This window comes from Anser anser (assembly GCF_964211835.1).
Source record: "Anser anser genome assembly, chromosome: 2".
Taxonomy (NCBI): Eukaryota; Metazoa; Chordata; class Aves; order Anseriformes; family Anatidae; genus Anser; species Anser anser.
The window spans coordinates 67,935,751-67,960,804 of record NC_139721.1 but is presented as its reverse complement, the minus strand read 5'-3'; the positions used below and the strand labels follow the sequence as shown (position 1 = coordinate 67,960,804).

General features: G+C 40.4%; 1 protein-coding gene and 1 long non-coding RNA gene across 2 annotated transcripts; one reads left to right on the top strand and one right to left on the bottom strand.

The window, feature by feature from the left end:
* The first annotated feature begins 891 nt into the window (after positions 1–891).
* Positions 892–24,762, top strand: LOC310895401 (sodium-dependent neutral amino acid transporter B(0)AT1). The gene is made up of 12 exons (XM_083826744.1): positions 892–1,450; positions 8,135–8,275; positions 10,122–10,259; positions 11,891–12,072; positions 12,833–12,943; positions 13,704–13,816; positions 15,580–15,708; positions 16,915–17,071; positions 18,246–18,450; positions 19,877–20,036; positions 22,688–22,850; positions 24,057–24,762. The coding sequence occupies exons 1-12, from the start codon at positions 1,249–1,251 to the stop codon at positions 24,264–24,266; spliced, it is 1,911 nt and encodes a 636-aa protein (XP_083682870.1). The 5' UTR covers positions 892–1,248; the 3' UTR covers positions 24,267–24,762.
* LOC310895404 lies at positions 8,288–22,658 on the bottom strand. Its single transcript, XR_014580656.1, has 3 exons — positions 22,535–22,658; positions 21,191–21,361; positions 8,288–9,054 (listed from the first exon to the last, which is right to left on the bottom strand). It is a non-coding gene; the product is annotated as an uncharacterized lncRNA (long non-coding RNA).
* Positions 24,763–25,054: the final 292 nt, after the last annotated feature.

The window sequence follows — 25,054 nt, the reverse complement described above, 5'->3', positions numbered from 1 at the left end:
TACAAATTATTATGAGCGGGTCCTGAATTTAATACAGCTGGAAATCATATTTCTTAGAAACAAGAAATAGAAATCAAGCTAATTTCTTTAAAGTAGAAAGTAGGCATAAGAGGTCTGAAACTCTAGACCAGCTTTGAAATAATAGGGAGTGCAAAAAAATCAATTTGAATTGACGCGATAAGGTTGCAAAGGGATGTTGTGATGTGTTCACCTGCTTCAGAAGGGGCTGGACATAAAAGATCCCTTCTAGTTCTTTATGTTGATCACCCTGTATCATCATATGAAAGTAGCCTATAGGGTTTATCTGACAAAATTCTTATGATACACACTGTGTTAGATTTTGTACATAGATTTCACCAGCAACTACTTACCGTTATCAAACTGTGAGGTACAGACAGCTGTGTTGTTATGATTGTACTGAAAGAATGCGGACACAAATAGTATCTGCAGTATTCGTTAACCTGTGATTCTTATTTCTTCTTGATCGGTGTACCATAAGGTCATTGAAAAGGTGAAGGGACCTTTGATTCAAGTCCATTTACAAGATGTTATGTTCTTCAGACCTTGTTCTGTAATGATTAGAGGCCTTAGGGTAAGCAGATTATGCTTATGATTGTAAAGGTCAGATTTTATAATCCCTTTCATTCTCCATCCTTTTTGTCAGGACATTTAATAGAATAAGATCTCTCGCAGAGAAGGAAGAACGTTTCAGTAATTATCACAAAATATACCATTTTGTAAACATATACTGTGGGAAAACGAGTGTGATGGAGATTCACAAACAGTTTATCTTCATGATAAGAAATAGTACGAAACCTCTATGTTAAGTCTGAGGCCAGTGGAATCACTTTATTCCGTATTTGTTAGTGCTATATATGTATTTAAGTAAGTTTAAACATGGGAGTGGCGAGGGGTGTTTCATGACCTTATAGGCGATTACAGTTTATAGCCAAATTATCTCCTGAATTACATTAACTGAAATCAATGCCTTATAGTAGATGAACAGACTGTTCCATAAAACCTTGGCAGATAAAGCATTAATAAGTGTCAGAGCTGACTTGGTCAATCGAATGATTTGCTGACGCTTCTTTTTACCACAAGTCTGCACTTTCAAGTTTAGTGCCAAAGGTTCACTATATATAGCTGAAGACAGCAAATAGATGGTCTCTTTTTGTGCAGATTTCTAACTAGCTGCCTGCTTCATAAAATCCTCACAGGGGCAGCTTTTTAAGGCAGGAAATTAAAAACATGGTGAAGTTACAGTTACCCAATCCTGGCCTGGAGGACAGGATACCTTCCCACACGGAACTCGAGGTCCTTGAGAAAGAAGAGGCAGACTCCAGACCAAAATGGGACAACAAGGCTCAGTATATGTTGACGTGCGTAGGGTTTTGTGTGGGCTTGGGAAACGTGTGGCGGTTTCCGTATCTCTGCCAGAGCCATGGAGGAGGTATGTCTTTAATACATCTTAACACCGTTTATAAGTTAGGTTTAATTTCTTTCAGGAAACAAATAATAGAATGCTTTGGTTAGAACTGGTCAGTTCTTGTAGAGATAGTGATGGTCATCTCTAGAAGACCGATGGAGAAGGTTATTTCACAGGTTATGAAATCATGTCGCTGACAGGAGAAGAAGGACTGTTTTTATTTTGGGACCCAATCAGTCTTATGCTGTCATATAAGCAGTATGTTTTCTTAATTTAAAACTGATGTTACTTTGCATACATACATACTTACATACATATATAATGTATATTTTAAAATATTAATAAACTACTTGGCAGTATAATTCTGATCATGATCCCAAAAGATCTTTTCATAATAGGGCTTTCAATGTTTTTTGACTGATCTCTGTATTGGCTGTAGTGTCAGTATACATGCAATTTATGATAGCAGGAGCAACAGCATGAAAGTGGTTAACTATTATTTTAGCTGTCATGTTATTAAGTCATTTAAAATCCACATATACACTATTTACCATATAATTTACTGTGACACCTTGGGGTTCAGGTTAGGACTGAGTGAACATATTATACAAGTTTTGTTTCCCTAATTTGCCATTAATTTTTAAAGATGATCTGAAGCTGAACCATTGCTTAAATATTATGACAGCATAAATTTCATATCATGACTACTTTCCTTCTCAATCAGTACTATATGTTTAGATATGCCCATTTTCTGCTGCTTCTCTGAGGAAGAATTGCATAACCTGTTGTAGAGGAAAAGCTGAATAGAGACCAAATTTAGGTGTGTTGACAGAGAAACTCATTTGCACATGTTCCTCACATCTACAGCTGTAGAGACTAATTTTGGGCAGTCCAGCAGCAGCCTTCATGTTGACAGCCTGCAAGCTGACAATCTGGGGCCATTGCATGTAAGCTATGCTTATGTACCAGGAGCTTGTTGTGCCCTCATCAGTTTTCTGAAAGTCTGTTCTGCTCACTATCTACCTGTCATCTGCATTTCACTCCAGGATATGCATAAAAAGTCTTTGTTCCTTTGAGGTGTTTGATCCCGAAGGAAAACTTGTGGCTTACATTAAATGTACAAAGAGAAATGTTTGAAAATTGCTCTTCCTAGACAGAGTGGGGACCAAGGAAGGCTCTGTGGGGAGTTACTGGCACTTTAACTACAGATTATTCATTTGACTCAGTTGACTCATTTAAAAGAGAAGATGCTTTAAATTCTAAGATTTTTCTTCCATGGGCTGGCTTTTAGGGTTTGCAGTGCAAACTGGAGGTCATGTGCAGCACTGCCAGCTTTTGTAACAAAAAAAAATCACAAGTCAGACAAGAAAAGTCATAACCGCCTTTCTATGTATGACAATTTCCATTTGAAAAAGTAAATGGATATCTCCAAAATTCATGGAACTCATTGGCTTTTCAGGTTCTTCTACTTACCCTTAGAAAGTAAACACGCCCTGTTTCCCCATGCTGATTTACAGGCACTTTCCTGCTTTTCCACCTAGCTTTCCTTTCCCTCTTGTTCTAGCAGAATGAAATGCAGCTGAAAAAATGAACATCCAAGAAACACAAAGAACTTGGTACGGCTCATGATTTTCTGATTAATGTCATTGAAGAGATATGCATTGCTTCTGTGTATATACTGGTATATACACTGTCTTCTAGTCCACACATTTCTTTCTCATTATCCTGTGGTTTGTCCCTGCTCAGGAACACTAACAAGAGTTATCTTCTGCTTCTTGCATCCCTGGGACTCTCAGATTTTAGGCAGAAGTTGTGAGGCAGCACGCAGCAAGGAAATGACATAGCTGGCTCCGGGATTAGAGTTACTGTACAGATATGTGTCCGTGTAGCTGCTTTCCCTATCAATTCTTCTGCAGAACTCCAAAAGCAGTGACTTATTATCAAAACATAACAGTGGGCATCAATGCCATCTCATGGCTTCTTGGAAAGGACTCCTTATGTTCATCACGCTTAAGGATGGAGAGCTGTTGTGCAATCCCCTCCTCTCTCCCTGCTGCACAGTGCTCCTCAGTTTCTTCTGGTAGGTCTAAATCCACCTCACCTCCTGCTACCACTGCTGTCCTCTCATTACAGTTTCTGTTCTTCAACTTCTCCCTTCAATCAGGAAAATAAAAAATAAAAAGCTCTTTGCTGTCTTGTGGAAGAATGGCTTTGAATTAGAACATGTGCCTATCAGTATTGTGAAAACAGATCTTGAAGTTCTTATTTTTGAAGATATTTTGGTGTTGAGATGCCTTCTATCTAGTGAGATTTTCTGGTTCCTGCATCTCTAATTCCCATTCAGCTGTGTTCACAGCACCCAGTAGGTGCACCCAGTAGGTTCAGCTCTGCATCATCCCTAATTGCATACTCTTCAGTCTTGCTTCAGCTACCTCCAGTTGGAAATCCATTTTTCCTAGACATTTTAGACAAATTTTGCCTTAGTCTTTGCCACTCAGCATGCTGGTCAAGAAGACGAGCTCATTGCTCTGGTGCCTTGGGGATCAGCAACCGGCAGTACGTGAGGGAAAGCAGGAAGAGAAGAAAGAGTGGGGAGATGGGCATGCAGGCAGCAGGACCATGTTTAAAAGCTGTAAAATACATCATTACCACAGGCAAACTAGATTTCAGTATACACACAGTGTAAAAGCTACAGTGTTTGCCTCATTGTTTTCACTAGCATAATGAGATTGAAACTTCCTCTCAGGTGATAGCTCTCTCTGACATTACACATAGCTTTTGTTTAATCTTTACTGAGCAACATGTCATTTAATCAAATGTTAAACATTTTTGTTTCATCCCTGATGAGCGTTATAAAAAAAAAAAAAAGGATGTATATTTAATATTTAAACCATTAATTTAAAATAAATAGTCTTTAAGTCTACAGCTTGCATATATCTCCAGTAAACTTTGCCACTGCATAAGGGAGAACTTTTTCATCTCCATGCATGACATGCTGAATGAAATGATGGCAAAGACATCAGAGTCAATGCAGGATAGCTTCCTCAGTCTGTGTTCCCTTTATGTGAAAGCAATAATATTTTTTCAATTTTAATTTAGAAAATCTTAGATTACACTTAAGCAAAAAATGTGTAATAGCTATGCAGATCTTCAAATACAATGGGTTCTGAATTACAGTACTGAAGCAAGATTAGAATGTCGTATCTCAGCTGTAAGGTCTTTCAACTGGAAAGATTACTCATTGTTTATATACATTTCTACAGGGTTCATTGTAATTATTCGATAGGTGACTATAAGAAAGGCATCCTTTTTCCTTTCTGTGGCTGTGCAACGGTCATGGAGTCCCTTTATCTGATTGCTCTTCAAAGATGTGTCATGCTTAAAGACTTCTTTTATGACATCTTAATAAAAGTACCTCTAAGTATCCTGAGACCTCAGGAAAACCCTTGAGGTTTATGGAGCACTTGTGGCATGTCCTCTTACCACAGAAGATGGCTTAATTTTAAGAGGTTTGGAGCAATAGATTGTGCAGTGCATTTGGAGAGTTATTGTGCAGGGACAGTGCTATTCCTGGATCTCATTATGTTGGAGAGTGAGGCTTGATGTCTACCCAGACTGCTAGAGTTTTGTGAGTGAAGGTGCACTTTGCAGTTAAGACCTGCAAAAATGGCTCAACCATGAGAAAATGGAGCCCAAAACAGAATGTCAGTCAGACTGCTTTCTACTTAAAAACGAAAAGTTGATACTTTTTTTGTTGTTTGCTTGATTTCAGAAGAAAATGCTTCTAATCCTTCATAGTGAATAGCGTTTCTTAACCATCTTTTTTCCTAATGGAGATGCATCCCTCTTCTTCATCAGGCCACAGTAAGATCTTTAGATCTTTTAGAGACTTGATTAGAAATTCTCTCCCTGGTCAAAGATCTTGTTGCATAAGGAAATAAACAGCCGTTATAGTCCTTTTAACCATGTCTGACGGGGTTCAAGAAGCATTTGGACAACACTCTTAGATATATGGTTTAACTTCTAGGTTGTCCTGTGTGGTGTTAGGAGTTGGACTTAAGGATCCTTGTGAGTCCCTTCCAGCCCAGGATATTCTGTGATTGTGTGAGCCATTGCTGAGGAAGGCCTTTACCAGAGAGAAATGAGATTGCTGTACAGTAGAGGCCTATCCAGCATCCAAAATGGGAGACAAAAATGAAAGGTCAAGATAGAACATGCCTACAAACTTTGTAGGGTCAGGTTTCAGACTCCTAGTAAGTGTCTTGGGCCTTGCCCTTGTCTCATCTTACTGTCATGAAAGTTCCTGGCCAGAGTGAGAGTTCCGGGAGAGCAAGTGTGTGCCAGCCTGACACAAGATAGAACATGGCGTGTTTCTACCTGCTTGAATTTCCATACACGGATAACTAACTTTATCTATGTGAAAAGCCAGAGGCTTTGTGAGTGGATGTTGTCCCACAGACACTCCCATGCAGGAGGAAAGCCACCACCAGGGTGTACAGGGATGGGTCACAACAGTGAGAGGGCACTTATCACATACACTGCAAAAGTCCTGCTATCTGTGAAAGCAAGAGTAAAACAGCTGGGAGAAGTATTACTTACAGGAATGGGGTGGAGTACCAGCAGAGTACAAGCCCTTTGAAGCCAAATCTGCGTGCATTGCGTGTCTGATCAGATGAAGAAAGGCCTTTAAGTGCTCACCAGATCATGTTCCAGCACAGCTAAGCAGGTCCTTACAGACAAAATGGGTCAGACAGTGAAGTACATTAAGCCTTTTGCATCATTACCAAGGGCTCTGGGTAGTAGTTCTATTACCTCCGTTCTAGGGCAGAAGCTAAACCACCATCCTCCATTCCTTTCTGGCATTACAAAATGTCTGCTTTCCTCTGAAATGAGAGAGAACCAGTCAGAGGCACCTACATCTGACAGGTAGCTGCACCCCACTAATGCAAGGACCTTGTTGCAAGGAATTCACGGTCTCTGGGAAAGGGAAGGGAAGCTGAGATGTGCAAAGTGGGGAAGAAAACAAATGGGAAACTGTCCTGCTTGGTGACGATGTCCATGTAATCCATCTCCCGAGGTGATATACTGACACAAAAGAAATGAAAGAAGAGTCAGTAGAGTTGAAAGTTCAACAAACTTCTCTACAAATAGCAGTTCATATTGAGTCCTTCAGTTTTTCACTAACGAAAACTATGCCCTGAGTCATATTCTTCTGGATCTCCTTTGAAACCTCTCCACTTTGTCAGTCTGTATTTTTACAGTGATAGACAATTTTTAATGCATGCAAGATGAGATACACTGATTTTGAAGTATTTTAGACTTTTAGTAATGCTTTTCTGTGGTGCTAAATGAAATGCTCTAAAGAAGTCTGGGAATATCATGTCCATAAAATTATCTTCTGCAACTAGATTCAAAATATGTATTTTTTAGTGTATCAGTGCTTAGTCATTCAGATGTGTAACCTGAGCATTTTCAAAGTGCTCAGCATTTTGAATAGCATTTTATGAGTTTAAATGTCGGTACCAATAGCGATTAGCAAATATTTAAAATGTCAGTGAAAGACAGGTGAGTAACTAGAATAACTTGAGTTCCATAGGAGTGGAAGCAAAAAAAAGCAATAAAGCACATCTGGCTGATTTCAGTATAATAGTGACCGCTTGAAACAACAATGTTGTTTTTAGCAGACTTCATTAAAGCACACAAAAAAATAAGACTTTGCAGTATGGATCGTTTCTAAAACTCTGGTGTATATGACATTATGAGGATACCCAATGAAACAGATGAGCACACACTTCCAAACACTAAACTGCCTTGAATTCAAAACTATAGTTTCCATTCTTCAACTCTCCTCTGTCACTTTCTATCTGATTTTCATTGCATTCATGAGGAAAAAGTCAGTAAGTACCCAAACCTGAACAGTTCACACAGTGTTTTGCATTTTTTCATGTACTTAAGTTATTTACAGTCTATGATTAGGAAGGTGAAGATGGAATGACAGATAACCACAATTTTAATAAGTCACAGTTTTCAAGCATTTGACTCTGCACTTTGGTATTCTGGTGTGGTGTTATATGTTATCTCCAAGTCTGAGGAACACTTTAATAAGGAAAAAATGAATTGAAAATATTTGTCCTATACTAACCAGCCTTGTCATACTTAACAAGATTTGAACCCTGAACTTCAGCTCTCTCCTACCAAAACATAAAAACTGTTTAACTCAGCTGTCAGGAAGAGTTACTGGTCATTTTATGGAGACAGCCTTACTGAGACTGGCACCCAGCCCCAGGCTCCTGACTAATCTTTCCAGGCATCTTGCTTAGTTCATTCAACTACTTCATATAATTTCTATGATTCACAATTATAAAACCATAAACTTTCACAGAAAAAAAAATGGAAGTCATGCCAGGAAAGAAATAATATGTCCTCCATTGCCAATCCAAAGGTAGCTCCTTTGGAGTTTAACCTTGGGACTGTATAATAATGATTTATGTTTGCCACTTGAAAAAAATAAGAATTCCCACCTGAAAGCACATACGTAATGAAGTTTCCTGCATGGACAATCAGTCAAAAGCATTGTTTAGAAGTTGGAGAAGGGTTTCCACAAGTATGCCTACAATTCAGCCACTGTTTATAAAGCCAGCAGAACTGAAGTTTGTACTTTATTGTAGTATTTCACTGACAGGAAACATTTTTTCTTATCCATTACAGGAGCCTTCATGATCCCTTTCCTGATTTTGTTGATTCTGGAGGGTATCCCCCTGCTTCATCTTGAGTTCGCCATTGGTCAAAGGCTGAGGAAGGGCAGTGTGGGAGTCTGGAGTTCCATCCACCCTACCCTGAAAGGTGTTGGTAAGTCTGAAGAGAAGATAAAAAAAAAAACATGAGAAAGCACTTGTCTCTGAACTGATAACCTTAAGAGCACAACTTCAGAATTTTACTCTGGTGTGCCATAAAAGATGCCAAGGTCTGTTACTTATCCTTTCTCACTAGCTCTCCATCTGATAGGTCAGACTAATAAGGCACTATGAAAATTTTGTGTCCATGTTCCCAGATACTGTGGGTCCAGTTAAAACCTTTCCCTAATTTGACACCAATTTCAGACTTCAGAGAGATTGTCATTCGCTATGACAATTTACCGTTTTCACCAGTAGGATGAACAATCAAGTGTGCCAAAAAGTTGTTCTGCAACTCTTCTATGGATAGCTAATAGTTAAATCTTCCTAAAATTGGTCTGTCAGACTCCAACTCCATGTAAAGTTACTTTCTCACGTCTGAGAGAAGTACCACACTAAAAGTCATGGAGACAGAATATGCTTCTTCACATCTGTATTAAACTCCTGGGTATTCAAATATTCCATCTAACAGTGCAGTAAAACCTGCTTCATGCACACAACACTAAAAATCCCACAGAAGGGAAACACTTCTTCACTGTGTGGGTGACTGAGTGCTGGCACAGGCTGCCCAGAGAGGTTTCAGAGACTCCAGCCTAGAAGATCTCCAAAAGCCACCTGGACGTGTCCCTGGGCAGCCCGCTCTGGGTGTCCCTGCTGGAGCAGGGGTTGGAGCAGATGACCTCCAGAGGCCCCTGCCAACCTCAGCCGTTCTGTGAGTCTGTGATCACCAGACACCTGAAAGGGAAGAAACACAGCCAGTTAAGATTGCTGATGGCATCAACTGTGTCTGTAAATCAGTTACAAAAGATATTGCTCGTGGAATTTTTCAAACTTCTTTGGAGCCCAAGAGCCCTCAGGACCTAATCATTAGCATTTAGTCTCTGCCAGAGAAGTCACCAGAGGTTACTTGGGAGCAAGTGGAGGAGGAGAAATACTGGCTCAAATCTCACAGCTTTCCACATACTGTGCCTCCTGACTGCCATACATCCCCTACAAGAAAGATTAGCCACACACCTCTGCTGACCTTTGCAGTGACATTGTGGAAGGGGGAGACAATCTGGGTCACATTTAGGCAAAATCCCAAGTTAGTTGAGCTTTACATATACCCAGCATCCTGAACTCCCTAAATATAGGAGGGCAAGACTGTGAACAGGATTGTGTAGTGTCTGTAAGGAGTTAGTCCACCCATAAAGTTGGCTCCTACGTGGGCATCAGCTTCAGTCCCAGAGTAGTTTTATGTGGCATACCTATATAAGAATAACCTGCCCAGCATTTAGGTAACAAATTCACAGTGATAAAGACTACATCCAAAAGAAGTGGTGGAGAACAGAGGGGAAAAGCTATAAAGCATGGAATTAGAATGGTGAGGAGGGAAGGAAATTGCCAAGGACGAAAACCATAAGGCTCCTACCATGATGCACACTTGTTCCCAGAGCTGGGATGTGAGCCTAGTTTCCCCATTTAGTGACTGCGCTCCACTCTGTGCATAGGGTGTTAATTCTGGCCTTAGAGTTCCTTCCTTGAAGCGTTAACTTCATTTACTGGCGTGTTTTGGAGAGGTAAAGGAGTAAAAGCATGTTTCTTTGTATTGACAGTCTGAAGACAGGAATTATTTTCACATCCTTGAAATTAAATTTGTTGTAACTGCTTTAGTATTCTTATATCTGGTTGGACTGATCTTCGTTTGTTTTAATTATTATTTTCTCTCTCTTTTTTTTTTTTTTTCTATTTACTATGTTTTGATATGTCTTTATTAAAGAGTGCTGAAATTTATATTGTATTCTCTTTTTTTTTTTCCCCAGGCATAGCAGCAATGCTTGTATCTTTCCTAGTGGGTTTATATTACAATACTATCATTGCCTGGGTAATGTGGTATTTCTTCAACTCCTTCCAAGAGCCCCTGCCTTGGAGCAGCTGTCCTCTCAATGCCAGCAGAACAGGTATATTTTATGAAACATTGTACTTAGTTGCATAACACATTTCTTTGTTTCTAGCAACTAGAATAATTGAAACTCTTTCTGTAAGACAACAGTAAGGCAGACTAGTTTCTTTAGGAACAATGTGCTATTTTAATATTTGCGTTTTTTAAAAATGCATTCTCTGTAAAGTATGATGAATATTTAACCTTTGAAGCAAAAATGGACTTTTTAAATATGAAACTTCTGAGCTGAAGCCATTGGAACAATTTTGACAGATGTGTTTACATAAAGGATATTCACAAAACAGAAGTCTAGCATAAACATTAACGTTTTCCTGATTTAGACAATGTTTCTTCATAACTAACATATGCCAGCCTGAGTGACACATTGTCTAATAGCACTTCCATGTTTCTTATGAGAGTTATCAGTGCTAGTGATAAAGACTCATGTTTACTCACAGAAGTCTTTTAACCAGGAGTAAAATGGATAATATGCTATATGTACTGGTTTAAAATGGTGCTGAGAGTTTCACGGCTATCTGAGAGTCTTGAAACAGTATCTGCATATTGTAGTCACGTTTGAGCATTCCAGTCCACTTGAGAAGAAAATAATGGAAATTATTTATAAAAATATGAGAGGGAGGGAATGTAAAGCTTTCGGCTACACCAGTGAGGGATGCCAGACACTGCCTTTCATCCACACAAGGGCAATAAACAGCAGTCCCTGTTTGTTCCCTCCCACCTCTTCTCCAACAGCCCTTTAATAGCATATTTAAAAGAAAAAGAAAAACTGCACAAAACTGTATGGAGCAGGTTGTTCCCATGGGTCAGGGAGCGGCTCTTGGGAGCCGTGCTCCTCTCCTCCCAGCATCAGGACAGCAACACTTCGCGTAAGGGCAGGCCAGGGCAGAATACTGCATGGGTCAGCACCTTGCAGGCAGCTGAGAATCCAACCTGAGCTTACAAGACCTTGAACGATGCCCCACAAAACAGGAAGGCAAAGAAAATATTGCTGATCGGAGCAAGGAGGTGAAGAGTCGTCTGGCTGCGGAAGGCTGTGGGCAGGAGCACAGGCTCCACCAGGCAGGACACAACAGGGAGTATATTAAAAGCCCAATGCTGTGGTTTTTTTTCTTTGTTTGTTTGTTTGTTTTTATTTCTGTTTGAGATAAGGTGGGAACAGTGCACAACCATTGAAAAACATCTGCCTAGCTACTTTTCCTCTACTTAAAAAAAAAAATAAATCCATTCAATAGACATATATGTGGAAAAAACTCAGAAGTCCTCTCCACATTCTCCTTGGCTCAAGAGGATTCTAACCTTTTTGTAGGAAAAAAAGAAAAATTGTACAGAAAGAAGAAGAGTCTTTGAGTGAGCCTCAAATAATTTATCTGCATTATCTGAATTAATAGAAATAACAATATCATCTGTTTCCCTCTTAAAAATATTATTTAGGAACGTTGTTTAACATTTTCTCATTTTCTCATTAACTCTTTTTTTTTCTCTGAAACCAGCCTCTAGGGATCTGAAATCTGCCAAGAACAAATTCATTGGCATTATGTAATACAATTTTGAACAGCAGTGTTTATTTTTTAACTTGATTTTTCAAGCAAATAGAATACATAAGGAATGACAATTATTTTGTGTTTACAGATTACGTAGAAGAGTGTGCCAAGAGCTCCCCTGTGGATTATTTCTGGTACAGAGAAACATTAAACACTTCCAATTCTATTGCGGATTCAGGCACTATACAGTGGTGGCTTTTGTTGTGTTTAACGTGTGCATGGGGAGTACTGTACGTGTGCACAATCAGAGGCATTGAAACAACAGGAAAGGTACTCTACTTTGTTTTATACAAAACAGATGATATGCTGTTGTAATTCCTTATTCATACAGACCTAATCATGCTGTAGAAACTGCCTGTTTCGTGGGTGAAAGCATGTCTAAAACTTCAGGTGTCATCACTGGGGACGATTTTTGGAGAATGAGGCTGGATGAAATGGAATTTGATTTGGTGTAATTTGGTTAGATTTATGTGAACATTGGTGTGAGCAGGTCAGCTTCCTTGTCCTTACAGATCTTAGCAGAACACTCTTTAATTATTAGTACCTAACATTAACATTAGCCTTTAACACAGGATCAAGGTACTCGTCTTTCTTGTATGACTATTCACTTCAAAATATAAATGTACAGATTTACTTGGGTTTGTGCTAGTCCTTAATACTCTCTGCACAAGTAACCAATGTTCTGCTGTCCAGAGATGCCCTAAGATCCCATCCTTGCATTGGCAGCAACCTGATATCAGGGTGTAGATTATTCTCCATGCTGCTTTTGAATGATCTGAGTTGAATTTCAGCAATGACAATTCGTCTTAAGTAGAGCACAATGACTGTAAAATTATTGTCAAAATATACTCACATACAGTTTCTCCTGAGCATAGTTTTCTGTAGTATGCTGATTGCAACTCATTTGAAACTCGCCATTATTTGTTAATAACAATTTCTTGTTCATTACCCTCTCTTCTTCCCTTTGGTGCTTTGTTTATTAAAGTGTTCCATTGTATTTAACTGTTGTATTTACATGCTCCTTGTGCAGGCCGTGTATGTAACATCAACTCTTCCGTACCTTGTGCTCACCATTTTTCTAATCCGTGGCTTGACACTGAAGGGATCAGTCAATGGGATTGTGTATCTCTTCACTCCCAACGTAAGTCACAGCCCATCCCTTACTGAAACATGATGTAGCTCTCTCTGTAATTAACAACTGAGTAAAAATTAATCCTCTCCAGCGGTGTTTTTCTAACTGTCCCTCAGACATCTTTAAAACCTTGATTCTGACAGGTGAATCTTTCTTTGCATTGGATATAAAATACTCATATGTACACATACTTTCTCTCTCCCCACGATCAGCATCTGTTATAAAAGATGCAAGCATCATTGCGGAGGGATGCAAAGTAGTTCTCACAAGGGAGCTCGCTTTCTTTTCCTGAGGTGTTGTGTATTCTAGCTATGGACCAGTTATGCTAACTGTAGAGCACCCGTCACAGAGCTGGGAAGAGAACCCATCTAGTCAATATGGCTATATGGACAAAAGACCTAGGAGAATGTTTTAACAATACAACAGCTTTTAAGCAAAATTTAAAGAGTTTTCACCTTCCATGAGCAGACCTCTGAGTGGTCATTGCTAATGCTAAATAATAAAAAGCTTTTCTGGAAACAGGCATGGCAACTGGCAGCTATGGAAAGTAATTTGTTTATCAATTTTCAAAATACTTGCAGAAACCCTACAGGTTTTCTTTTTGAAAAAAAAGTTTGCCAAAAGTGCTGACATTTTGTTTTTAACACTCTTCAAAAATGGTAAGTTCTGCATGGCTAATGTTCTTGTTTTAATTATTGTTTCAAATTCTTCATATTCAGTCTAAATAGCGATGATATATAATCTTAAAGCTGTATGTCTGATACCTCAGGTTACTGAGCTGGCTAACCCAGTGACGTGGCTGGACGCGGGTGCTCAAGTGTTTTACTCTTTCTCCCTGGCCTTTGGAGGCCTCATTTCATTCTCCAGTTACAACTCTGTTCAGTAAGTACCCAGGCAAAAAACAAATTTTATATGAATATTTCATTCTTTCAAATGAAGCCTGTCCATTCCTGCCCCATCATTACTCAGTAATTATCTGAGATGGGGACACCATCCCCTCAAACAGGTTAGACACAGCTCATGTTGCTGATCCTAGCTCTCATGAGCCAAGATTTCAGGTCCCAGCACTGGCTGGCTTCCTGCAGAAAGATGGCATGGGTCAGATTGGAAAGAAGGAGCCTGGCTACCTGCCACCAGGAGCTTCCTGAGCAGGGCTGCTCAGCGCGTGGTGTTGCCGCCTGACTCCACACTGTTGGAGAAGGGTGATGTTACATGCATTTCAAAGCAGTTTGCAGACTGTGGCTTAAATATTTGGTTTAAGAGATTGGAAGATATATCTAGGTATTTTAAAATTCATTTTCAGTTGCTTCCTTTATGTATGTGATGAGGGCAGGAAAGAGATGGAGTACCAACTCCCTTTGCCCAGGACTGACCCAACTAGCAAATTACAATGTAGTGTTGTATTATACCTCACAAAATTTTGGAACAGACACCTATCCCTTCAGCATTCTCCTTTTGAAAGATAAACTGTGTGGCATTCTCTGAGCCTAATATTATTGACAAATGTCTCCAAATTAAGTTTCAGATATCTAGTTTGGTCCCATTCATAACAAGGAGGAGCTTGAGCATCTCACCTTCTCTAAGAGAAAGAAATATTTTAATCAAGCCTGCCATTGACAATCTCATGTTACAGTGGAAAAACTGACAACAGAGGACAGCAAAAAAAAAATCAATTCAATGCCCTCCACCCCTTATAAATGTACTTGCAAAACTATGAATCAGGAAAGGTCACAGTGTCACAAGTCTTTGTTGGCTTTCTCTCAAAGGTGATTATAAAATTATACATGACAACACCAAATTACCCTGAATAGTCTTGCCTTGCCCAAGAGAAATACAATATCTAGAGCTTTACAGCCTTCTAATAAAACCATTAACTAATTTCATATTGATTTTTTATCTTCTCTCTCAGATGAAAGTCTCTTTCTGGCTCTGCGGTTTTTCCATCTCTGCACAGATAGTTTGGCAAGAAATGTCTGCAGCAAAAAAAGTCTCTACAAGGCAGTTTAGCTTTCTCAATGGAATAGACAGCCTGTCTGACCTTGCCAGCATAACCTTCCCATAGTATTTCCAAAGGGTGGGGGCATTTTGAGCCATCTTTTGTCCAACAGTCAAACAAAACTGTTCCTAAATACTCTTGGCTACTACAGCTTTACAGTACCATGTTTTCGTGGTACTTCACAGTTTTATGGAAGCTTTTGTACACTTTGTCCTCTTGACTGAGTTCAAACCCAAATCTTTCACCCTGCAGCAGAATAGCCCAGCTGCTAAGATACAGCCTATGCCAATAGGTGTGAGAACACATGCATTCCAGGCGCAAAAACGAGACATACTTTTTTTGCCTGTTTTACTTTGCATAAGACTGTGAAAAAAAATGAGGCAATTATTCCTTATGCATAGGATTATTTGAGAAGATAAAAAAAAAAAGAAAAAAAGAAAAAAAAAAAAGGAAAAGCATAGCTATTAAATTGCTTCAGGCACCAAGTTTTAATTCACTGAATCTTAACAGCTGTACTTGAATATTGTTAGAGGGCATATTGATGTACCTATGCATCTGTAGACTACTTTTTTGTTAGTCTTGGTAGCCAGTTTTTAGTATTTATTTTGTGAATGTGCTTGAAATCCATTGTTTCTTCTCTGAATTGCAGCAACAACTGTGAGAAAGATGCTGTGATTATCTCAGTGATCAATGGTTTCACATCTGTCTATGCAGCAACTGTCATATACTCCATCATTGGATTCAGAGCCACAGAAAGATACGATGACTGTTTTGACAAGTAAGTTATCAAAAAAAAAAAAACAGAATATACATATGTTTGTTTGGCTGAGGCAGTTCTCTTAGTTTGACAATAATGCTTTTGTCATTTCTGAACAATTACAGCTCCTGACCCACATGGTATCAGACCACCCATTACTCCAGAAAATCAAAATCACCCCACATGAGGTGAAAATTGTTTGTGCCACTTTATTTCCTACATAGATGTCGCATAAGCAACCATATTTTACATTATTCCCTGGCGTTTCCAAAAGTAATAGGGGAGGAGGAGGACATTCCATATTTGAATGGGTTTTGTAGTTGTTGTTGTTTTCCTGAAACAGTTATTTCAAGTATAACTGCAGTTTATGTACAATTTCTACCAACATAAAGGCAGATTCAGTTCATGATGTATTATTTCATTAAAATGTGCTAGAGTATCTATAGTTTCAGTGTGAAATGAAATAACACAGAATACTGGCTGCATCTGGATTACAGGGTGGACACTTCAGGTACTGCTAGTGATTCTGCATACTACATGGAGAAATTACCCAGTAATTAATCTTCTCATTTTAATTCATTTAATTAATTCCTACCACCTACTGGAAAATTGTCTAGAAACTTTACTAGAAATTGCAGAAATCACAATAATCTCTGCCTGCTGAGCTGAGGTATGGCGTGAATGCAGTATATGCTGTGTCAGCCTTGTGTTTAGGTTGCCTCCTGCAGAGATTAAATGCTTGGGTGTCACAGAGGTGCCTAATTTTAACAGAGCAGTTCAGACTCCCTTCTCACCTGGGCTGCCAAACCCTGCAAATTCCTGTCTAGTTCCTCCTTACTCAGCTGAGAAAGTCCACGATAGGAAACTTCAGGCACCTTACACGTCCCCAGAAGCTCCCCAGTCTGAACTGCTGAGTGTTTCCCTTTGCAGTGCAAATGGGGGCACCCAGCTGCTGCACAGGCCCCCAAGTGCCCGATCCATTTAGCCATGGTCTGTGTCTTGAAGGACAGCATCGGGCTCACCTTAGAAGAAGAAAGAAGGAATTGCACTTGCACAAAACTGCTGGACTTCCCAATTTTATAATCCGAACCTGAGCAACAGAAGCATTGTTTCCTTTGAATCTTCTTTGTAAAAGACATTGTGTTCTTAACAACATGAGGATCAAAATGAATCCTGATGCTGCTTACAAATAAATAATTTCAAAGTACTTGTATTTCACTTTTACAGAAATATTCTCACCTTGATGAATGCATTTGACTTGCCAGAAGGCAATGTAACCCAAGATAACTTTGAACAAATGCAGCAGTTATGCAACATGACTAATCCGGAAATTTTTGCAAGCCTTAAGTTTGAAACCTGTGATCTGAAAACTTTCTTGAATGATGTAAGTTGTACACCCTAGCTCATATCAATACCATGAATATTGTAGAAACTATAACAACATTTTTATTTTTTAATTGACTAATGTTTTTCATTACGAGCGTGGGGGTTGTTTTGTTTGTTTGTTTATATATTACCAGTGATTTTGGCCTTCTTAGAATGCCCTTGTACTAAAGAATTACTTCTGTTTATGCCATATAATATCATTTTGCTTTTGAGGAGATAAGCAGTTTAATTCATGTTATAAGTACTGGCAACATGTCAGAAAAGAACCTGGTTGCAGCTTTGGTGGGAAAGAGAATAGGATTAGAACAGGGGGAGAGACTCTCAGAGTGAAGCAAACCCTGCCCTGATCAGTACAGGTGTGCCACGACACAGGAAGGATGAACCTTGACACTGGGGTAAAAAAATGGTAAAAGAAGGGTTTGTGACTAAATCCATATACCTCGGATTTTATATTTTTTAAAACATATATGTATACTTATATATATGTTAAAAAGGTGGGGAATTACAGGTCAATACAGGTGTCTATGAAATCTGGAGGACTGGAAACCTTGGCTCAGCCACTTCAGACGGGACAGCCCGTTCTGGTACCTCACAAGGCATTACACACAGCAGGGAGCAGACACACAGCAGGGAGCAGACACACAGCAGATTCAGACTTGCTGCCAAGCTGGCATCCAGAGTCCTGAAACTTTGATTTTACAGGCTAAGCAGTATTGTCACATCTTTCCTATTGCAAGCATCATGAATATATTGAAAAATGAAATCATAACTCAAAGTGTCTTCTGACACACGTGATGTACAAACTATTCTCTTACCACTAATAAACCTTTTTTTGGTTTATATAATTCTTTGACAACTTGTCATTGCTATCATTTTCCACCACAGTCTCACTTAGTGGTAGTGCTTTATGGATGGCAGAACTATGCTAGGATAAACAGGCAGTCAAGGGTAAAATGGTATCACACAGCTTTTTCGCTTTCAGTTCCATGAAATAGGATTTGTATTATAATTACAGTAAATACATTGCTGCATTGGGAGGTCTTTGTGGAAAGAAAAATCATAATTATTGTGGTGTGGTGTAGTATACACCAACTCTAGTGAATACAGATGTAAAATTAAAGTCTGTGTGAGTTAGTGAGCCTAATTTTTGGAGCTTCTGAAATCTTCCACAGGGAGTTGAAGGAACTGGCTTAGCCTTTATTGTCTTCACTGAAGCTATCACCAAGATGCCTGTCTCACCTTTGTGGTCCATCCTCTTCTTCATCATGCTATTCTGTTTGGGTTTGTCATCTATGTTTGGAAACATGGAAGGTGTGCTTGTACCTTTACAAGATCTTAATGTTATACCCCCTAAATGGCCTAAGGAACTCGTTACAGGTAAGTGCTTTATCAGAGACAAGTGATGTCCACTCCCACCTCTTCAATGAGTAGTTTATACGCTACAAAAGGCAGTATTAATTACATGGAATTATGGCAAGTTTGTCCTAAAATTCATAAGATCATAGAAGTGTTTGGGTTGGAAAGGACCCTAAAGATCATCTTGTTCCACCCCCCCTGCCATGGGCAGGGACACCTCCCACCAGACCAGGCTGCCCAAAGCCCCATCCAGCCTGGCCTTGAGCACCTCCAGGGATGGGGCATCCACAGCTTCTCTGGCAGCCTGTGCCAGTGCCTCACCACCCTCCGAGTGAAGAATTTCCTCCTAACATCTAATCTCCCCTCTTTTAGTTTAAAACCATTCCTCTTTGTCCTATCACTGTCTGAGCAACAAATCAGTCTCCATCTTTTTATAAGCCCCCTTTAAGTACTGAAAGGCTGCAATGAGATCTGCCCGGAGCCTTCTCTTCTGTAGGCTGAACATCCACAACTCTCTCAGCCTCTTTTCACAGGAGAGGTGCTCCAGCCTTGTGGCCCTCCTCTGGACCCGCTCTAACAGCCCCACATCATTCTTGTGTTGGGGGCCCCAGACCTGGACGCAGCACTCCAGGTGCGGCCTCACAAGGGCAGAGCAGAGGGTGACAATCCCCTTCCTCCACCTGCTGGCTGCTCCTCTGTTGATGCAGCCCAGGACACAGTTGGCCTTCTGGGCTGCAAGCACGCACTGCTGGCTCATGTCGAGCTTTTCGTCCACCAGAACCCCCAAGTCCTTCTCTGCAGGGCTGCTCTCAATGAGTTCTTCTCCCAGTCTGTACTCATGTCTGGGATTGCCCCAACCCAGGTGCAGCACCTTGCTCTTGGCCTTGTTGAGCCTCATTAGAGTCACATGGGCCCACTTCTCAAGCTTGTCCAAGTCCCTCTGGATGGCATCCCTTCCTTCTGTTGTATCAACCACACCACTCAGCTTGGTGTCACCTGCAAACTTGCTGAAGGTGCACTCGATCCCACTGTCTGTGTCACTGATAAAGATATTAAACAGTACCAGTCCCAGGACAGACTCTTGAGGGAAACCAATCGTCACGGGCCTCCATCTGAACATAGAGCCATTGACCACCACTCTCTGTGTGCAGCCATCTAGCCAGTTCCTTATCCACTGACGTGCATTTTCCTCTGGCAAGCTTTCTGCAAGGCAAGGTAGCTCCGCAGCAGCAACAGAGGCTGCCCTGATTGCCTGAACATGGCTGCAATGCTCTGAGACAAGCAAATCAGTACACTTGAGGAGCTCAGAAGTCTGCCCAGTTTCACTTGGTTTTGTTCAGATGTTTGGTTTTGGTTTTGTGTTTTGTTGTTGTTTGTTTGCTTGGTTTTTTTTTTTTTTTTCTGTGTCTAAAATTGCTGCTGTTTTCTGTTGTTTTGTCTTTCACAGGTCTCATCTGTGCAGGGTCTTACTTGATAGCTTTTATTTTTGTCCTGGAGTCTGGTAATTACTGGCTGAGTTTGTTCGACAGTTTTGCTGGCTCTATTCCTTTGCTAATAATTGCATTTTGTGAGATGTTTTCCGTTGTCTACATTTACGGAATAGACAGGTATGAAAGACAAGTTAAACATCACTAGAAAATAGTGTGTAAATAGAGTGGTTGTCTAGCTGCAATCTTGCTACAACTTAATGCACACCATTTCTGTTAGAGAAATTTCTGGAATTATGCAACTAGTTTAGGGTGGCTTATATGATTTAGGTTTCTAAAATAGATCTCAACAAGAAAAAAGATGATTTGTTAAGGATTTGGTGAGGATTTTTTTTTTTACATGAAAGCTTTCTACTTTTCTCTTAATACGTTGTGACAGATAATGCTCTATAACAACGAGCTGAAATAAACACATCCCTAAGATACTGCAAGAAAATATTAAGCATTACCAAGTGTCCTAGAGTAAAATAATATGAATGCAAATAATTTATTTTTAAAATAAGCTTTGTTATATATGTATTTGCAACAATTATATAAGTGCCACTATATCTCACTTACATTGTAAATATGATGGCATTTATAACAAACTCTTTTCAGAATAATTGCATGAAGTATGTAATTAGCAGAAGCAAAGTACAAGCACACCGAGCTAAAAGCTTAAAACACAGGTCTGTTCCAGGAATGTTTCAAATGAGTGCCAGATGATGTTGTGCAAAGCAGGCATCCTCATGCTGGTTGCAGATATTGTTTTACAACAGGATGCAAATCCCAGGCTACTGAGATATGATCCTGTTGTGTTCAGGACCTTATCTATTTTGGCAGTGAGTAATTATCCTAACAACTTTTTAGAGATGTAATAAATCCAATTTCTCCATCCTTCCATTCATAATTAATATGAAAATACTGTGGGGACCTTCAAGTACCTGTAGGTCCTGCTTGAGTCTGTGCCAGCCCTCTGGCTGTGCAGCTCTTGGCAATGGGGTGAAGGACCTCTGATCCCTGTTCCCATATTTAGAGTTTGATACCTGGGGTAAATTAGGCGAGCACATGGAGCACCCTGGTGAAAGAAGGCTTATATTAATTTGGTGAGGACAGAAAAGTCTCCTTTGATCACTTTTCCTTTCTCTTAAAATCTCAGAACACTTTACACAGACAAACTAAAACTATTCCCAGGATATAAACATGGGTCTAGGCCACTGTGGGACTGATTCAGATAGGAGCTTCAATGCCAGCCTTTAATGTCCCTGGGCACTACATGTCCCTGCAGATGGTACCTGGGTTTCCTGTAGAGTGGTTGGAGGCAGTGGGGCACTTCAGAGGGCTGGCAAAGGGCACCGGCATGCTGGTGGGAAAAGTGAGGACAGGAGATGTTCTCAGCTTGTCAGAGCTGCCCCAAGGTGGTGTTACCTGCTCCAGAGGAGTGTCCATGATCTTTTTCTCAAAATCTGAAAAAGGGCCACTGGTAAAATGGCGGCTCTCCTGGCAGAAGGAGATCTCGCAGTTTATCCATGACACTTTCATGTGAGGTACACATGGACTAAGGGCAGGTACTGGAACATGGGGCTCTACTTTCCCCACCTCAAATTCTTGTCTGCCACGTCCTGCCCATTCTCTCCTGCCTCCGAAGTCTCAGGTCGCCCACAGGATGTGGCCCGGCCTTGGCAGGAGCAGTGGAGGATGCTCTCTCTGCTTCTCCCACAACTGGCAGACAGAGCAGAGCACTCCCCACAGAGGGATGGAGGGTGTGTATTCAGGGAAAGGAAGGAATCTCCTCTAGCTCAATGCTGCGTGGTTGGTGTTCACCACCTTCGCACGGCTGCCGGGAGGTGCAGCACAGCATGCTGCCTCCCCAGGGCTTGCCCATGGGACTGCATCCTGGCTGGCAATTTAGGCAGATATATATTTCATTCTGAATTTGTAATTAGATCCAAACTGAAAAAGCAAGCCTCTTTGGTTATGTTGACTAATTCGGCTTTTGTGCATGCCCATGGGAGACCATATGTACCTAGGGAACTGTAAGGTAAAACAGCAACAGAAGCCCCAAACTGCCAAACTAGTTTTTATTTAAGCAGTGTGTGTATGTAGCACTTGTAGGGGTCATAAACTAGGTTCAGGACCTGTGTGGATGATATCACCTGCAATGCAGAGTTGGATTCTTCCTGTGGAGACATTTTTGTCCCATTTTTCATGGTGCACTCCGTGCTTAACCTAATTTACACATTTCTAGGAGTCCTTAATGAGCCAGGCATTAAGTTAAATACTACTTCAGTAGTCAGCCTGAGAAAACCGGTAGAAAACCAAATTAAACAAACATTATTTATAGAATCTAATTTTTAAAATTACTCCAATTTGCTTTTTAATATTGTGTCAATTCTTTTAACTGATGCAGATCTGAGATGCTTACAAAAAAATCCTGAAACACTGCAACATATTATAGGGAAACTCTTGTCTACACTGATTCTTTCTTGCTGGAACTACTTCGTGTATACCTCACAGAATTCTTGAAGAAAGTATATTTCTGAAAATAATTTTCCTGACTCACCCTTGGGAGCTACGAGTTAGAAACTTTTAGCATGGTTACAGCAATATCTGCCTAAATTCGCGCTGCTTGGGCTTACCTCCTGATGTCATTGCCAGTCCTGACTCACACGGCCCAAGGCAAAGTCCGAGGAAGCACAGCTAGGTGTCATTTGAACTTTCCTGCTTCTGAGCAGGCAGCCTTTGATCCTTTCCCATTTTTATGGCTCTGAACTTCCTGTTTTCGTTCCTAGGTTTAACAAGGATATTGAGTTCATGATTGGACACAAGCCCAATATCTTCTGGCAGGTTACCTGGAGAGTTATCAGCCCTCTCATTATGTTAGTTATCTTCTTCTTCTATTTTGTGGTGAAGGTCAATGAAGAACTGCTCTACAGTGTCTGGGATCCTAACTATGTAAGTATATAAAACCAAATCATTTATTTAGAATTACTGGATATATTCTTCTTTAATTCCAGAGTCATAGTTATATTAATCTCTCACCTGAAACAGGTTTCAGGTAAAAAAAAAAAACAAAAAACAAAAACAACAACAACAACAAAAACCTTGTTAAAATACATAAAGCAATAATAAAAAAGTAACACTTAGAAAAATAAGTCCTAAATTCAGCTGTATTGCCTACAGTTGATACACAGCGACATCTGAGCAGCTTTTCTAAATTGGGTAAAGCCCAAACATTAATCCAGTTGTTAGGTAAGACTGGAACAGGACCACTTAAACAGACGTCGGTTCCATGGTAGGGGTTATAGAAGAGCTGGAAATGCCACAGCCTTTCTGTGCTGACAAAGGACCAAGTCTGTGATGGCATTTTGATATTGCATGTGTTTCCGTGTGCATTTAAGATCACAGAACTGAAGTAGTGCTGGTTACTCACCGCTGACAGAAGAAATTAATATTCTCCTACCCAGATTTCTTCTTCGGTCTTCCAAATATACTTGCATTATTTGAATTATAATTAGGGTGATAAATTACCTACTTTTCCTTTCCTCCCCTTGAAGAATAATAAGCTGTATGTGGTACTGGGGAGGGCATAACAAGATAAAGGAAAGGGGGGGACACCATCATTTTCCCCAGGACCTCATCTCTTCCTTGACTTTCTGGCTCTGCTTTTTTGCAATCTGGCCTTATAAAAGTCAGCATTCTTGGTGCAAAACCAGACATACAGCACGTTCAGTTTGTGAAGATCAACTTTTATTTTCATAAGACAGAGACGGAGAGAAAGGAAGATGGGGAAACGGGGCTGCTCTCTCCTCTCCCCCCTCCACCAGCTCCATTCCTTAAAACCCCATCAGCACTCCCACACCCTGCTCTCAGCCTGCCTGCCCACGGGCTATTTGGCCACCAAGCCCTGATGTCCCTCCAGCAGCCCCTGCTCCTCACCGTATTTCTTCTCCCCATTGCTTCTAAGGAAAAAATAAATCCCAAATGGCCGAGACTGCAAACCCTTGAGCTGGAAGCTGCTCTGGAAGCAGCAAATGGCTGTACCCTGTGGCTAGCTGCTGCTGTGGTTCCATTTCTGTTCTATTAAAATACTGAACGAGTGCACGCTCTTGGGTATATTCTCCACATGGTTTCATACAGCTTGTTCACTTGTTCTTTCAGGAAGACTTCCCGAAAACACAGAAGGTTGGATATCCCAATTGGGTGTATGCTATTATTGTAATACTTGCCGGCGTGCCTAGTTTGGTCATCCCTGCCTTTGCCATCTACAAAGCCATCAGAAATTGCTGTCAGAAGAAAAAAGATCGCACAGGCCTTATAGGCTCCACGTCTGAGACTTCTGTCAATGGAAACTTAAAGAATTCAGCATAAAGCCCTGCAAAAACGTGGAAGAACACCTTGTTAGTGAAGAAAGGAAAAAAGATTTTCTTTAAGAATCCAGAATTAATTTTATTGCCATAAAAGGATAACTCTGTGCTGTTTCCAGGTAAAGATTTGTTCTCTTAACAATGCAATGCTCTGTGAAGAGGTAATAGCTTGGATCCTGGAAGCAAAATGACCACCTTTGCAAGTGATGGGGGCACCAGGCCAAATCCTTTTTCTTGCCTCTGGTTTTGAAGCCAGCTTGTTCGAAACTGTCTTGGAGGTCTCTGTCTGCGGATACACTGCTCTTGGCAAGCCATAAGTGACTCTTCGATGTCCGATCATTCTGGTTGGGTTACCAATCTGACGGGTAATTTTATACTGACTTCTCTTGCACCTTAAATTGTTTTTACTTTACATGCCACTGTGTTGCACAAAGCCACTGATATTATGTCTCATACAGAAGTTGAAAATATTTAATAAAAAACATTTCTAAGTATGGAAATGACAGTTTGATTCGTGTTTTATATATATATATATATATTATTAATTGCCTATGATGTCCAAGCACACAGGCACTCACATACCTACCTTGACATTGTTTTGTGCTTCACATTTCCGTGTGGCGCAGGGGAGGTAAGTCAGCAGTCCCATTCCTTACGTGGTCTTTGGAGAGAGAAAGGAGCACCACAGAGAGAGTGGTCAAGCATTGGAACAGGCTGCCCAGGGAAGTGGTGGAGTCTCCATCCCTGGAGGTGTTTAAGAGACATGAGGACATGGCACTAAGGGACATGGTT

Excerpts from the sequence above, each read along its gene's own strand:
- LOC310895401 (XM_083826744.1), top strand. The coding sequence starts at position 1,249 with ATGGTGAAGTTACAGTTACCCAATCCTGGCCTGGAGGACAGGATACCT. Across the intron at positions 15,709-16,914 it reads TACGATGACTGTTTTGACAA|AAATATTCTCACCTTGATGA; the intron begins GTAAGTTATCAA and ends TCACTTTTACAG. Across the intron at positions 18,451-19,876 it reads GCCTAAGGAACTCGTTACAG|GTCTCATCTGTGCAGGGTCT; the intron begins GTAAGTGCTTTA and ends TGTCTTTCACAG.